Here is a 14,226-nt window from a genome sequence, read left to right on the forward strand (position 1 = left end):
ATCTCTACCCTTGCAAACATGGCATCTAGTGTGTGCCTCAGCACTAAGTAGCACGCGTTGATCCCGTCAAAGTAAAGTGAGTTTCGGCCAGGTGGGTTGAATCTGGGCGAGGCAGTCGTTTCGACGAGGTGTGCGAGGAGTGTACTCTCAAATTTACAACAAGGAATAATTTGAATTTTGCAAATTTTAGGAAAATTGCACATGTGTGAGGAGTGTACATTCAAATTTACAGCGAGAAATAATTGAAAATTTACAAATTTTAGGGGAAAATAGCAAAAATAAATAAATGGGCAACAATTTTAGGCTTTATTGCAGCCACGAAATTTATAGCAAGGTGTTCAATGGGTAGAGGTGGGGCATAACTCTGTGAACACGAGTCTCTTTTCTCTGTTTTCACTCTCCTCTCCCACCCTCTTTCTCTCTCTCTCTCTCTCTCTCTCTCTATCTCTGTGTTGTACGCCCTTCCTCTCATCAGTCTTCCTTTACCTCCGTATGCAGACTCACTGCTGTATTTCTCTTATTATTAGCTATCTGCCATTGCAAAATTGAAAATCTTAGTAGATAAATAGGTGCCTCCTACTTGCCCAGTGCCCACCACCGCTTCAGCCACACATATACCCCTAGAAAAACCCTAAGTTCCCACACGCCTGACACATTGCCTAATCCCTCCTCGCCCATATTCATATCTACTGCCATTCATTCATTTGGGTACCCATTTGGAGTCCTTACTCTATCCTCTTTCTCTGCAAACCAATCCCCCACGCCTCCCCCTTCCTCTCCTCTCTCTGTTTATCACTCCCCCTCCTCCCCCTTGCTACGATTGTCTTCTCTCAATTCATGCTCCGATTCCCTGCATCTATCTTAGGTCATTGCAAGTTCAATCATTTAGCTGAGCCCATCAGTGTGCACAGAACCTCGTGTTCAGTAACCTCATTCGTGTAATTGTTCACAAGGCAAGCTGGTTTGGCATGTATTTCTTACCTTAGGAAACAAGCCGCCAGTTGTTTTCACATATCCAGGTCTCTGCAGCTACAATAGCACTGTGTTTTTCCTGCCTCCCTTCTGGATAAGGTTTTCACGTGGTGCACATTTGAGAGCTGTTTTTGAGCGCTAATGAAAAGATAAGAAGCTTAGGTGTAACAGGTGAAAGCTTTTAAGCACTTCCTTAGGATTAAACACAGGATAGGGCCAGCTTTATATAACAGCCCACATCAACACAGGACATATTTACCCATTGGATTGGCTCACCAACAGAAGCTGTGAAATGAGCTGAGGTTAAGTAACAATCAGCTGGATTATTAAGCTACAAGCTATCAGTTTTGATCTCAATATGGCTCCTCGTGCTAGCAAAGCTAAAATCCACAAAACCAAAGGGGAGAAGAAAAAGAAAGAAGAAAAAAGTACACGTTCTAATTCCTGCCCTCATTAGCTTAGTTAATAATGTCTCCTTAATCCTCTTTTTCCAGATACTAAATCTGGTTTTTGGGTTTTCTGGTTTTATCAGTCCTTCCGGTTGTCCTGGACATCACTGTAATTGTTCCAGGTGGAAACCAGATTATTTTGAAGGTGAGATGGGTGTTGCTTGTGTTTATTAACCATAACTTTTGTTAATGAAGGATGCTTATCTAGTGGTTTATCTATACTTCCAAGTCTTAGTAATTTAAATTCTAAATACTATCACTTTCAGGGAATTTCCACCGACCGCTTACTAGATGTGAGGAGGCTTCTTTGTGTCCACGTAGAGACTTGTCATCTGACCAACTTTTCTTTCTCTCATGAGGTAATGCTCTTAGGTTCTTATTTCTGATATTTCTTTCCAGGGCTCAGTCTATGTCCTAGCTTGTCTTGCTAATATAAAGTGCTTAGTCACAATGCCTAACTTCAGCTAATGCTCAATGCCATGTATGTGGCTTGGACTGAGCTGCAGGATTGTTCTCTTTGATTATCTTGAAATGATTATATTGTGTGATCATCATGTGTTTGGCCTAAAGAGTACGTGTGAGTGTCTCTCCTACTGATGGTATGCATACTCGTGTACGATGTATCTTGACAGATACGAGGTGACAATCTTCGCGACTCCCTTGAGGTTACAGTGTTGAAGCCATGCATGCTTAGAATAGTTGAAGGTGAGCCTCCATGACAAGTTTTGGGATGCATGATTTGTATGTTAATCAGTGCAACAAGAGTACTGGTGGTGAGTTTTTGCTATTGTGAAACCAATTTAAGTCATGAGCTCATCATCAACCCTATGATTATTGTAATAGTTTTGAATTGCTTGTAGTGGTAACTTAGTATACCGTATTCATCCTTGGGCCATGATTAAATTTTTACTTGCTGTCATGTTTACTCTATTTGGGCAGATGAGTATACAGAGGAACAGGCAATTACCCACATAAGGAGACTGTTGGATATTGTGGCATGCACTACATCTTTTGGGGCCTCTGGGAAAAAAGCTGAATCTTCTCCTGCTCCAGGGATTACCAAGGAGTGTTCTCATACCCATGCAAGTGACCCCCATACCAAAGATTGTTCCCATATGCAAGCAAGTGACATCACTGTAGAGAATGTGAATGCGCAGAATGGAAAGGTTACTGGTGAAGAATGTGAAAGGGTGGGTGAAATCGCTGACAGTTTGGACACCAACAGCCCTATTAAGACCACAGGAGCAGCTGAATTGGACACAGGAAACAGCCGTGGAGATGACTCCTCAGCAGCCCCTGATGATGGCAGGAAAGCCAATGCTTTGAGAAAACCTAACCACAAGAAGCCCTCTTTAGCAGAGAAGCCTGAAGCTGCTGCTGCAATGGCAGCTGCTAAAGAAGCCACGGAGAGAGGAGACATGACAGGGATGTGCCCTCCCTCAAGGCTTGGCCTTTTTTATGAGTTTTTTTCCCTCTCACACCTGACCTCCCCAATTTCATGTGAGTGAAAATCAAATTTGCAACATTGCTAAATATTTTGAGCTAGGAAGCTTTAGAGTATATACTATGGAGTTCAAGATTTCTTTACCAAGAGTTTTAGCTGATAGGTGATTACTGTTGTTTTGCACTCAGTCATAAGGAGGTCAATCAAGCACCACGTGGAAGAAAAGAAGGCTGATGGTGACTTTTTTGCAATTGATGTAAGCTCCTTTCCCGTTATTATGTACCTATTGCATGCTCTTACTAGACCATTTATTATGAGAGTTCGATTGCCATATGAGAAGATATTCTTCTCTGTCCGTTTTCATGTGTAATATCTATGTGGCAGGTGAAGCTCTGCAATGGAAAGTTGTTGACAGTCACAGCTAGCAAGAAGGGATTCTACGTTGTGGGGAAACAGCTGATTCAAAGCTACAATATGGTTAATCTTCTCCAGAGATTGAGTAAAGCATTTGCCAATGTATGTACCTTTTTCACCCTAACGAAGTTCACTTATGGTGCCCGTGTTGAGTCTTCAGTTCATGCTAAGGCTGGCCCCCTATAATAGGGCCATCAGGACCACCCCCAAATCTGGCTCTTTTAATCTTGCCTGTTTACAGGCAGGGATTTAGGTGTTTTAAGCCCAAGAAGTTGAATTTCATTTGCTGTATTGTATGCTATCATACAATATTGTTTGCAGTTGTATGTCCATGGCCTTTCTGATATAGATGTGCAGTCTTTTGATGCTTCTTGGCTGACTGTTATGCTTCTTTTATTCCAGGCATATGGAGAGCTCATGAAAGCTTTTGCAGAGAGAAATAAAGTATGTTTATGTCTGAAAATCTTCATTTGGGGCTTAAAATCAGGAATTCTTACAGTTTTGTAAAGTGGGTGTACATTTTCTGGCCTTATTCTCATATCTCATTTTGTGTGTCAGTTTGGCAATCTTCCCTTTGGCTTCCGTGCCAACACATGGGTGGTGCCACCCTTTGCTGCAGATGCCCCCTCTGTATTTCCCCCTCTGCCTGTGGAGGATGAAAACTGGGGTGGTAATGGTGGTGGCCAAGGAAGGGATGAAAAGAATGACACAAGGCCCTGGACAAGGGAGTTTGCAGTGCTTGCTGCTATGCCCTGTAAGACAATCGAAGAGCGGCAAGTGCGTGACAGAAAGGCTTTTCTTCTGCACAGCTTGTTTGTTGATGTGGCAGTCGTCAAAGCAATATCTGTCGTTCAAAGAGTGGGACCATCTCTTTCATCAGCTATGCAAAGTCATGAAGAGGATCAGGGTAATTTGAGAATCATTGTGACACGAGACGTCCCCAATGCAAGCAGGAAGCTTCCTGCCAAGATTGATGGGAGTGGAGTATCCTCCTCAAAGGAATTGGCTGAAAGGAATCTGCTCAAGGGGATAACTGCAGATGAAAACACAACAGTCCATGTATGTGGTTGCAGTTCCTTTAGTTGCTTCATGAATAACAATTCTGCATAGTTTTATATCTGCAGTTTCAACTCTATATTCCTCATACTTATCCATTCCAAGTGGCAAGATCACCTTTTGATGCTGGTTTTGGGTCACTTTTAATACTCAGGATACGGCCACCCTGGGGGTTGTCATTTTAAGGCATCAAGGGTTCACTGTGCTGGTAAAGGCATCAGGAGGTGAAAAATCCTCTGATACAGGACCTCTACCCAATGATATTGACATTGAAGATCAGCATGAAGGAGGTGCCAATGCTCTTAATGTTAACAGGTAATCATCCTAACCAGAGAGTCTGCTTGAGAACACATGATGCTTCTGTTTATATCACTTGTTGGCTTCTCTTTACCTGCAGCCTCAGGACCCTTCTGCATTCAGGCCTATCCGGGCAAACAGGCTATGGACCCAACTCTCAACAGGCTGCAGAACTGGAGGAGAATCCACCTGCAATGTCACTGGTTGATAAGGTTCTGGAAGTGAGTCTCTCAGACTTAGTTAAAGAGGAGCAAGGGAGTGATATGTTTTTGCGATGGGAGCTTGGTGCATGCTGGGTGCAACATCTGCAAACCCAGGCGGCTGCAGAAAAGGCAGAGAAGAAGTCTTCAGGGGCTAGCAAAGGCAATGCTGCCGACGTAGGAGTTAAGCATATAGGTACTATCAGAGATGAAAAGCATAGCAAGCAGAACTGTGCCAAAGAGTGTCAGCAGGTTCCAGCTGGTGAATCGAATTCTCACCCAGAGACAGTCCCACCTTTGATAGAAGGCTCTGAGATTGAAGACGAAGCTCAATTGACCACTAAAGAACCGGATGATGATAATGAGCTTCGGGGCCTGCTCTCTGAGGCTGCTTATAATCGTCTGAAAGACACGGAGACAGGCCTTCACTCTAAGGTTTGTGAACTTGATTAGTGTAACACTTAATATCCATTTGTCTAGCTAGTCAGGACCTCATCCACTTTGCCTTCAGTGATCAATGTCTTTGTATCTCTAGTGATGAGCCTCACCTATTTTCACAGCCTTTGAGCGATTTGATTGATGGCATCCACAAGTATTGTGAAGACGTTGCACTGCCCAAGCTGGTAATGTTCTAATCACAAGGATCTCCTTCTCAGTTTTGTCACTTGAGCAAAGAAACATTCACGAAGTGACTTATAAAATACGTTTTCTTGCAGGTTGCCGATTTTGGATCTTTAGAGCTCTCACCAGTCGATGGGCGTACGCTAACAGATTTCATGCATACTCGTGGTTTGCGAATGCGGTCTTTGGGAGGAGTGGTAAGTGTTGTGTTACTCTGTGACCTGCTGCTTTGTGTACAGTGACCTTTTCTGCTCTCTCTCTCTCTCTCTCTCTCTCTCTCTCTCACTCTTACCTCCCCCCCACCTCCCCTCCTCCAGCTCCCAACACACACACACACGTTTTTTCCTTGAAGTTTCGAATGAAGAGATCCCAGATTCAACTCCCATGGTGATTCCATGTATTTTGGTGCCTTGGGCTTTGATTTGGTGGCTTGACTATGAAATACATTTGCGCGTGCGCGCGCGTGTGTGTGCGCGCGCGCGCATGAGAGAGAGAGATATTAATGTCTACAAAAGGCCAAAATGACATATGAGATTACATCATGTCCATGGAATACATCCTCATGGGTACTAAAATGAAAGAAAATGACAAAGCTAAAATGCTAAAGCTGAGATGCTAGGGCTGATCCATGTACAAAGAGCATAAGGCTCGCATATTATCCTAAGATATCCCGCATGGGGCACCGTAACATGGCACTCAGAGTGGTAAAGCATGATGAAGTCCTCTGATGGTGTAAGATGATGGCCCTGATCCTCCTATGGTGACGCGGGTGTGGGTGGGGGCCTTTGGGTCAAGGTTGTCGACCTCTGCATAGTTTGATGGCTCTGTCTAGTGTCACTCCTATGGGTCGGGCTCCTACATCAACATGGGGTCAAGGAAGGGTGGGTGGGTCTGCCCTTGGAGCTCGGGTCCGGAAGAAATCAGTGAGAGCTCTTTGCGCTGTGCGCTGCTGGTCTAGGCCGCAATAGTGACTCCCTATGTCTACGAAGGTCCAGAAGGAAGAGCCCTAGGCATCTCTAATCCGGGAAGTCCATGATCTTGGAGAGCGGTCCAAATGTGTCTTGGAAGAGGCAGTGAAACCCCCCTTGATCTCATAGTATACCAGACGTCGGCATATGTAGTGCTTCTCCGTCTCAGCCTCTATATGGCAAAGTTGACACATACTATCCTTTGGTGCAGCCTTCTGTGGCCCATATCTAGTTGTCTCCACTCTCAATTGGTGAGATGAGGTGCAGATTTGGCCGATCGCACATCTCACTCGAAATGACAGATGTGTGTCCATGTAGCGTGGGCGTGTGATGAAGCTATCATCCGTCAAGTGAAGAAGGTGATCTCTGAAGAAGGGCATCTTCGTCCCCAAGGGCTAAGTGGGTGGTCCTCTAAGTAACCAATCTAACAATGTCCTTCCTTATGACCCTGTTCAGCTCTGTGCGGCTAAGATCAAGGGAGGGTGCCTCTATGTTGTACTAAAAAGGGGGGTGTGCTTCCATCTGCATGCCATGTATATTGAACGAAGTGCTCACCTGTGCATACCAACACCATGTGTCTCCATCTAGTGCTAGCTGTCTTGAGGACTCCATGGCGAGCCGGGCTTTGCCATGTGGGAGCTCCAAGTGGGTTAAGGGACTTGATTGACTCAATGACATTGAGGAATGACCTACGTAGCTCGTGCCTGACATATCTTGGATTGAGGATTACAATGGGGCCACGGCATACGACAAATTTATATCCTAAAAGGGTCCTACTGTTGTATGATGAGCCATCTTGTCACCATGCACTACAGTGCAAGAGTGCATGTGACAAACCATGTGCTTCTCAGGCCATTTTCCCTAGGTGTATGCATAGTCATCAGAAATGTTTCGGGGTTTTTGACGTTTCGGGACAAAACGTTTCGGCCTTCGGCTAAGAAACGCCAAGGTTTCGGATTTTTTTCTATATAATTTTGCATTGCTAAAGTTCCAAACAATAGGAACTTTTAACATTTTGAGAAACAATTTTTTTTAATGAGAAACCAAAAAAATCAAGAGTTTCTGAAACGTTTCGGGGTTTCTCACTTCAGAAACGCGTTTTCATGTGACTATGGGTGTATGTGAGGACGTCATCTCATTTCAATACCACAGCCTTGTGCTCAGCCAATTGGGATTGAGAAGGTATCGAAGCCATTGAAACCTTGTAAGTAGTCACGGCTGATCACTCTTTTTCCCTCTTATATTTTAGCTTGCTGATATCAGCATAGCAAACTCTGCCAAAGATTACAGACTTTCTTGCATTTCACACTTTGCTTTCTTTTAAAATCGACTTTCTCAATGTTCTCAAAAGCCTCTTCTTGGTGTTAATGGGTATCAAAAATGGATGATTGCAAACTAGCAAAGATGAGCATATCATGAAAGCATCTTTGTTTGATGGATCAGGTGAAACTTGCTGAGAAGCTTCCTCATGTACAATCGTTATGTGTTCATGAGATGGTCATTCGAGCTTACAAGCATCTCTTGCGCGCTGTGGTTACAGCTGTTCCCAACACCACAGACTTGTCAGCTGCCATTGCTGCTGCACTAAATGCCATGCTTGGTACATGTTCTGCAGAAGAGGCAGATGCCTCAAACAGCATTTGGAAGTGGCTTCAGGTTTTTGTAGAAAAAAGGTTCGGGTGGAAGTTTGAGAACAGTGAACGGCCTGACCTCCAGAAATTTGCGGTTCTTCGAGGTCTATGTCACAAGGTTTGTGAACTACTAAAGCCTGTTACCACTTGCAATACCATTGGAGGTTATCAGATGAATCCTCCATAGCTACAAAATGAAAACTATCACCTCTTGACTTGCTTGAAACATGAGCAGGTAGGTGTAGAGATGGCCCCTCGTGACTATGATATGGAAAGCCCCAATCCATTCAGAAAAATCGATGTCATCAGCATGGTACCTGTATACAAGGTGATGAGCTGTGCTTGAACCTTGATTTAGATGGTAGTTTTGTCAAGCTAGCAGGCCAAATGTTACTCACAGCAAGTTTTCTTTTTCCAGCAAGTAGCATGCTCTTCAGCTGATGGTCGCACACTTTTGGAATCGTCAAAGACTGCCCTCGATAAGGGGAAACTGGATGATGCAGTCACTTATGGCACCAAGGTAAGAATTTATGTGTGTGGCTTGTTTGACAGCTCTTTTGTACCATTGAATGCCAACATTTGTTTGTGCTGCTTGGCAGGCTCTTGCAAAGCTTGTTGCTGTCTGTGGACCTTATCACCGCATGACTGCGGGTGCTTACAGTCTTCTAGCTGTTGTTCTATATCACACAGGAGATTTCAACCAGGTTGGTTGATAACCATTTCTTTAATCTCGCTATCTCTTTTCATTGCTTTGAAATCTACAGGAGACATTGAATTCTGATTAACTCTGCATTTTTTGTATCATAGGCGACAGTTTACCAACAAAAAGCTTTGGACATCAATGAACGGGAACTAGGATTAGACCATCCAGACACCATGAAAAGCTATGGGGATCTTGCAGTTTTCTATTACAGACTTCAACACACTGAACTAGCTTTGAAGTATGTCTGGTTTTGTTTGCTGCAGAGTAGACCTTGCAGAAGCAGAGAAGAATGAAAAGTTTTATGCATATGTGCTCTTTCATAATGTAAATTTTCTCTTTTACAGGTATGTCAATCGTGCACTCTACCTTTTGCATTTAACTTGTGGACCCTCTCACCCTAACACAGCTGCAACATACATAAATGTTGCTATGATGGAGGAAGGTCTGGGCAATGTTCATGTTGCTCTCCGCTACTTACATGAAGCTTTGAAATGCAATCAGAGATTGCTTGGAGCAGATCATATACAGGTATAACGGTGGAAACAACAGGTGGAAATACCTGCCCATGTTTCCTGTTCTAGATGGGTCTTCTTTTTTAACAGTTTATGGATATAATTTAAAAAAAAGGCTCCCACTGATGATGCAGACTGCTGCAAGCTACCATGCTATAGCTATTGCATTATCTCTAATGGAAGCATATTCATTGAGTGTCCAACATGAGCAAACCACTCTCCAGATTCTACAAGCAAAACTTGGTCCTGATGATCTCCGCACACAGGTACCTTGACTAATTTGCAGAACTAGATGTGTGATACTCAGTGATTTATGTAACAAAATTTGATACCATTTTTCTTGTACCCAAAGTAACTCTTATTTGAGGTGTGAATGACCTGCCTCATAACACAGGATGCAGCTGCATGGCTGGAGTACTTTGAATCAAAGGCGCTGGAGCAGCAAGAAGCTGCTCGCAATGGTACTCCAAAGCCGGATGCTTCTATTGCAAGTAAAGGGCACTTGAGGTATTTCTTTTACCCTATATCTGGATAGGGATGTGCCTTGTACAAAGTCTTAGTGGAGTAAGTGGTGTACCTGGATTCATGTAGTGTGTCAGACCTGCTGGATTTTATCAACACTAATGTGGAAGAGAAAGGGAAAGAGTTAGAAGTCAAGAAAAGGACTCGTCGAACGAAGGCATGTTCCCCCTTTTTGCATCATCTTTTATTATGAGCACTTGCATTGGCCACTGTTTCTAATCATAACTAGCTGTTATGTATCTTCCCTTATGCAGTCCAAAGGAAAAGGAAGCCAAAATACTTGGGAGTGCCCTTCTCCAAATGATTCCAGTGATATGAGAAAAGATCATGTGTTAGACTTGGAATCAGTAGAAAAGGGAAGCCAATTCAGTGAGGTAAGGCCTCCAAATGATCCCAGTGAATTAAACAAAGATCAAAATGTTAACTCAGCTTCTGAGGAAGAGAAGCTTTCCTCATATAGTAACTCAAAGGTGGGCCTCATCTCCATAAAGGCAGTGGCCCTTACAAGCAATGGTAATGCAACCATTGGTGACCGATTAAGGGAAACAGAAGCCCAAATGGATTCTCAGAACACTGAAAATGCTGCTGATGGAGACGAAGGTTGGCAAGAAGCATTGCCAAGAGGAAGAAATTCAGCCGGAACTGCCCGGAGATATGCCCACCGTAGGCCTGCCCTTGCCAAGCTGACTACCAATGCTGCCAATAATGGACCAAGGTTTTCTCAAGAGTCTGCAAGATTTAGAGGGAACACATTTAATGTTGGCACTGGTTCTATTAAGCGGAAGAGCACGTCCAACCAAGCTAGTAACTCATTCACATCTCCTAGATCTCCTACTGACTCTACCATTGCTAGAAAGTTACTAAAGGCTTCTTCTGTCAATACTAGGCCAGCTTCCCCGTTAGCTTCCACTAAGAGTGCTCCACACAATACCAGTCAGCCAGCAACATCCGTATCCTCAATAATGGCTATGGACAATGTTCCTACAGCAGCTTTTGAAGCTGATGGAAATGCAGAAGAGTTTTCATCTCTAGTAAAACCTTACATCAATACTGTCAAAGATGGTCCATCAGAAGCAGTAGAATCTCTTTCTAATGCTTTACCACCACTTTCTAAAGCAGCTCCTTCATACAAGGAAGTAGCTTTGGCTCCACCAGGCAAGTGCAACATTGTAAAGCCTGTAATTTCAAGGCTCCCTTCTGATGGGGTTGATAAAGACTCTGTGCTCAATGTAACAAATCAGGGAAAGGTTTTGGAACATATCCAGAAAAGACAGGAAAAGGCAGATGGTAATCAGGCTGCAAATAGCAACATAAGTGAAGGGTCTGAAAATGCTGCCTTGGAAACAGTTTGTACCTCTCAGCAGGAAGGCCAGGGTTCAAATGAAAAGGTTGGAAATGGAGTAACTGGCCATGTGACCGAATCTGAAGTTGAAGATGAGACCCAAGAAAACACTCTTGTAACTTCTGTGCAGCATGTACAGTCTGCTGGCATCAAAGAAGAGGCCAACTTATTATCAAAGGAGGTACATGATGCTCCTCCAACAGCAATTGATCAGGCTCCAAATCTTGAATGTGATGCAGATGAAGGTCAGATTAGTGAAGAAGCTCGTGAAGAGGCAAAGCTAGCAGGAAACGGTGATGTGTCCACTAAACTCTCAGCTGCAGCCAAGCCATACAATCCAGCCCAAAAATCCAGTGTGGTGTTGGGCACTGTGGCAGTGACCCCTATGAAGAATGGGAGAGCTCCAGATTCTAATGCCGCAAGTCCCCTTTTAATCCCTGTACCATCTGCTCATACTAATACAAGGGCCCTCTTACCAGTCCGCAAGCCCCCACGCCTTTCAGGGGGTTCATCAAGCTCTAACTCCTGGTACCCTCCTGCCACTGCCCCTCATTCTCGTCCAGCAAGGCATCAATACAGGAGTTCTTTTGACAGGGGTTCCGGGAATGGAGTCCACCCTAAAGGTCTTGCTTTGATGAACCCCAATGCCATAATGTACATACCAGGAAAGTCCATGAACCCAAATGCAGCTGAGTTTATTCCAGGCAAAATATGGCAGTCTATGATCTCGCAACCTGAGGGGTCTTCCGATTCCATAGTCACAGACAATAATGGAGGACCAAACTGTTTAGAAAGTCATGGGCTCAAAATCTTGCAGTCATCTGTAAAGTCAGGAAATGATGTCATTGCAAACGGAAGCAAAGGCATCCCATTGGAAACATCACAGCCCATCAGCATTCTGGGTGGAAAGTCAGAAGCTTCTGAGCATTCAGGCAGTAGTTTCTCAAAATTGTGGGGAGATGTAGTGAGTGAAAGTGATACAGAGCCAGAGATTGATGAGGCACATAAGAGCAAATCCCCTAATTCGAATGAAGAAAATGGGTTGAATTTGGATGCTATGGGTCCAGCAAAGACATCAGTGAGTATGGATAAAGGTTCTTCCGATTGTAAAGACACAATGGGCAATGGACATCAGGAATTCACTCACACACAAAATGGGCATGCATCCAGTGAGAATTCAGATGTAAGCAGTGACTATGGGGCAATTGAGAATGGCAACATCCACAAGGCTCCCCAGGCCAATGGAGATGGGTTCATTCTTGTTACCAAGCGAAGACAAAGGTCACGAAATCAACCGGTCAGGTACATGAGAGGTAACAATAATGTGCACACTTACTATCGCCAGAAAGGCGTGAATGGCAACCCCCAACTGTACAAAAGCATGTACAGGGCCATAGGTCAAAGAAAAGAGAGTCCACCTAGCAGTGAAAGCTTACCTTCTGGGCAACCGCAAGTGGTCAGTGTTCGATAAAATGCAGTAGAAATCCTAGCTGAATTTGAGAGGAGCTTGCTGATGAAACAACACAGTGGGAAGTGGTAATGATGGCAATGGGAACTATAACAGCGTCTCGAGAAATATTGTGCGAGAGTAATCCCTGGCTGGAAGCTTTCATTTCACCTGCTGATCTGCAAAAGCTTACCCACTCTCCATTAAATCTGGTGTAGCCAGTAAATTTAGCTGAAACTCTGATTCAATTTGCAGAAGTCTTTTGCTGCTGGAAACCTTGGCTGAACCCTACATGTCAATCTGCAGAAAGCTTGTGTAGCTGGAAACATTAGCTGAAGCAAAGCATGTGTAGCAGAAACCCTCTGTTCAAGTTTTCAGAAAACTTCTCTGTCATAGGAAACGCTGAGTGGAATCCTTGATAAAGTCTTCAGAAAGGTGGAAAGCCAAGCCAAAACCCTTGCTGAAGACTTCAGAAGCTTCTCTATTTCAAGGAAAACCCTAAAGAAAACTCTTGTTCAACCCTCCAGATAGGTATTATAGCTGGAAATTATAGGTTGGATTTTCATTCAGATGAAAGCAAAACAGCTTACAAAGCAGTAAAACTCTACCTGTAGTGTTTGGACAATCGGGTTGGAAAACAAAGCTAAATTTCTCCTGAGTAGTCTTCATTTTCTTTGAAGGGTCGTTGGCTGACTGAGCAGTCCAGCTTGGACCATTACCCTGTGGATGACCATAGCCCTGGTTCTCTGTTGGAATTTCCTCACAATTGTTTCAAAGAAGGCGTCCGTCCAAGCTTTTTTCACGGGCAAAGCTTTCCTCAAGCTGGCTGGTTTCTAGACATGCATCCTCCATAGACAGAGAATCATAACCCAACATGAGTATTAACCTGGCTCGATGTTGAGAAGCTTGGTTAAAGCTATGCAAGTGCTACAGGTTTTAGAGTGTATGCAGAGAAGCAATTTTAGACCTGAGGCTATGTACAATCCCATTTAGGTAAATTCAAATTATCATTTTATTAGGAAAGCTTTTGCTTTTCAAAGTTGTACTGTGTTTTGTTTTTGAGCTGTAGGGCGCGTAGAGGGTACGCATGGAACAATTTTAGATATGGGAAGCTTATTTCTTTGTTTGAGGTTAATGGGTTGCTATAGCCTAGTCCACATTCATCCACGTGGCAATAAACAAACATACAGTATTCAATTGATTTATTTTGTATCTAGCAGCATAGCGGTTCATGCAGCCACTTTTGGAGCAATGGCATGGCGGTCCAATCTAGAGAGAGAGAGGTATTTCGGTAGAATGCAACACGAGGGCATGTACGACCGAGGGTTGGACTAGAGAAATGTAGACTAGGTGGGGCCTACCAAACTTTGTTGAATTTTAGGTACCAGCCCCTCTTCAAGTTTGGTGAATTTTAGATACCCTAATCCCTTGTTTGCACCATAAACCCAAGCCTTGCAAATCCAATCTAGAGAAATGTAGACAAGGGGAGGCCTACCAAACTACGAATCCTATTCCCTTGGTAGAAATCCCAAGCCCTGCCCTTGAATTCCCTCTATGGTGGTGTTGGTGCTGCCACCACATCGATCCTCCCAAGTCCTTAATGATAAAGGTTCCTTGCCGCACCCTATAATTGGCAAAATGAGTATCA

The 14,226-nt window shown here is 43.8% G+C and overlaps 1 protein-coding gene across 1 annotated transcript; it reads left to right on the forward strand.

Moving 5' to 3' along the window:
- The first annotated feature begins 502 nt into the window (after window positions 1-502).
- Window positions 503-13,617, forward strand: LOC147608331 (protein REDUCED CHLOROPLAST COVERAGE 2-like). The gene is made up of 23 exons (XM_086789517.1): window positions 503-1,400; window positions 1,505-1,566; window positions 1,688-1,780; window positions 2,054-2,126; window positions 2,361-2,921; window positions 3,054-3,121; window positions 3,250-3,381; window positions 3,682-3,723; window positions 3,838-4,338; window positions 4,490-4,650; window positions 4,733-5,267; window positions 5,393-5,455; window positions 5,549-5,650; window positions 7,865-8,170; window positions 8,288-8,380; window positions 8,471-8,572; window positions 8,652-8,756; window positions 8,860-8,993; window positions 9,100-9,283; window positions 9,402-9,533; window positions 9,662-9,774; window positions 9,859-9,946; window positions 10,044-13,617. The coding sequence occupies exons 1-23, from the start codon at window positions 1,331-1,333 to the stop codon at window positions 12,600-12,602; spliced, it is 6,279 nt and encodes a 2,092-aa protein (XP_086645643.1). The 5' UTR covers window positions 503-1,330; the 3' UTR covers window positions 12,603-13,617.
- Window positions 13,618-14,226: the final 609 nt, after the last annotated feature.

Source organism: Cibotium barometz, chromosome 53, assembly GCF_041138505.1.
Source record: "Cibotium barometz isolate CiBa-2024 chromosome 53, ASM4113850v1, whole genome shotgun sequence".
NCBI lineage: Eukaryota > Viridiplantae > Streptophyta > Polypodiopsida > Cyatheales > Cibotiaceae > Cibotium > Cibotium barometz.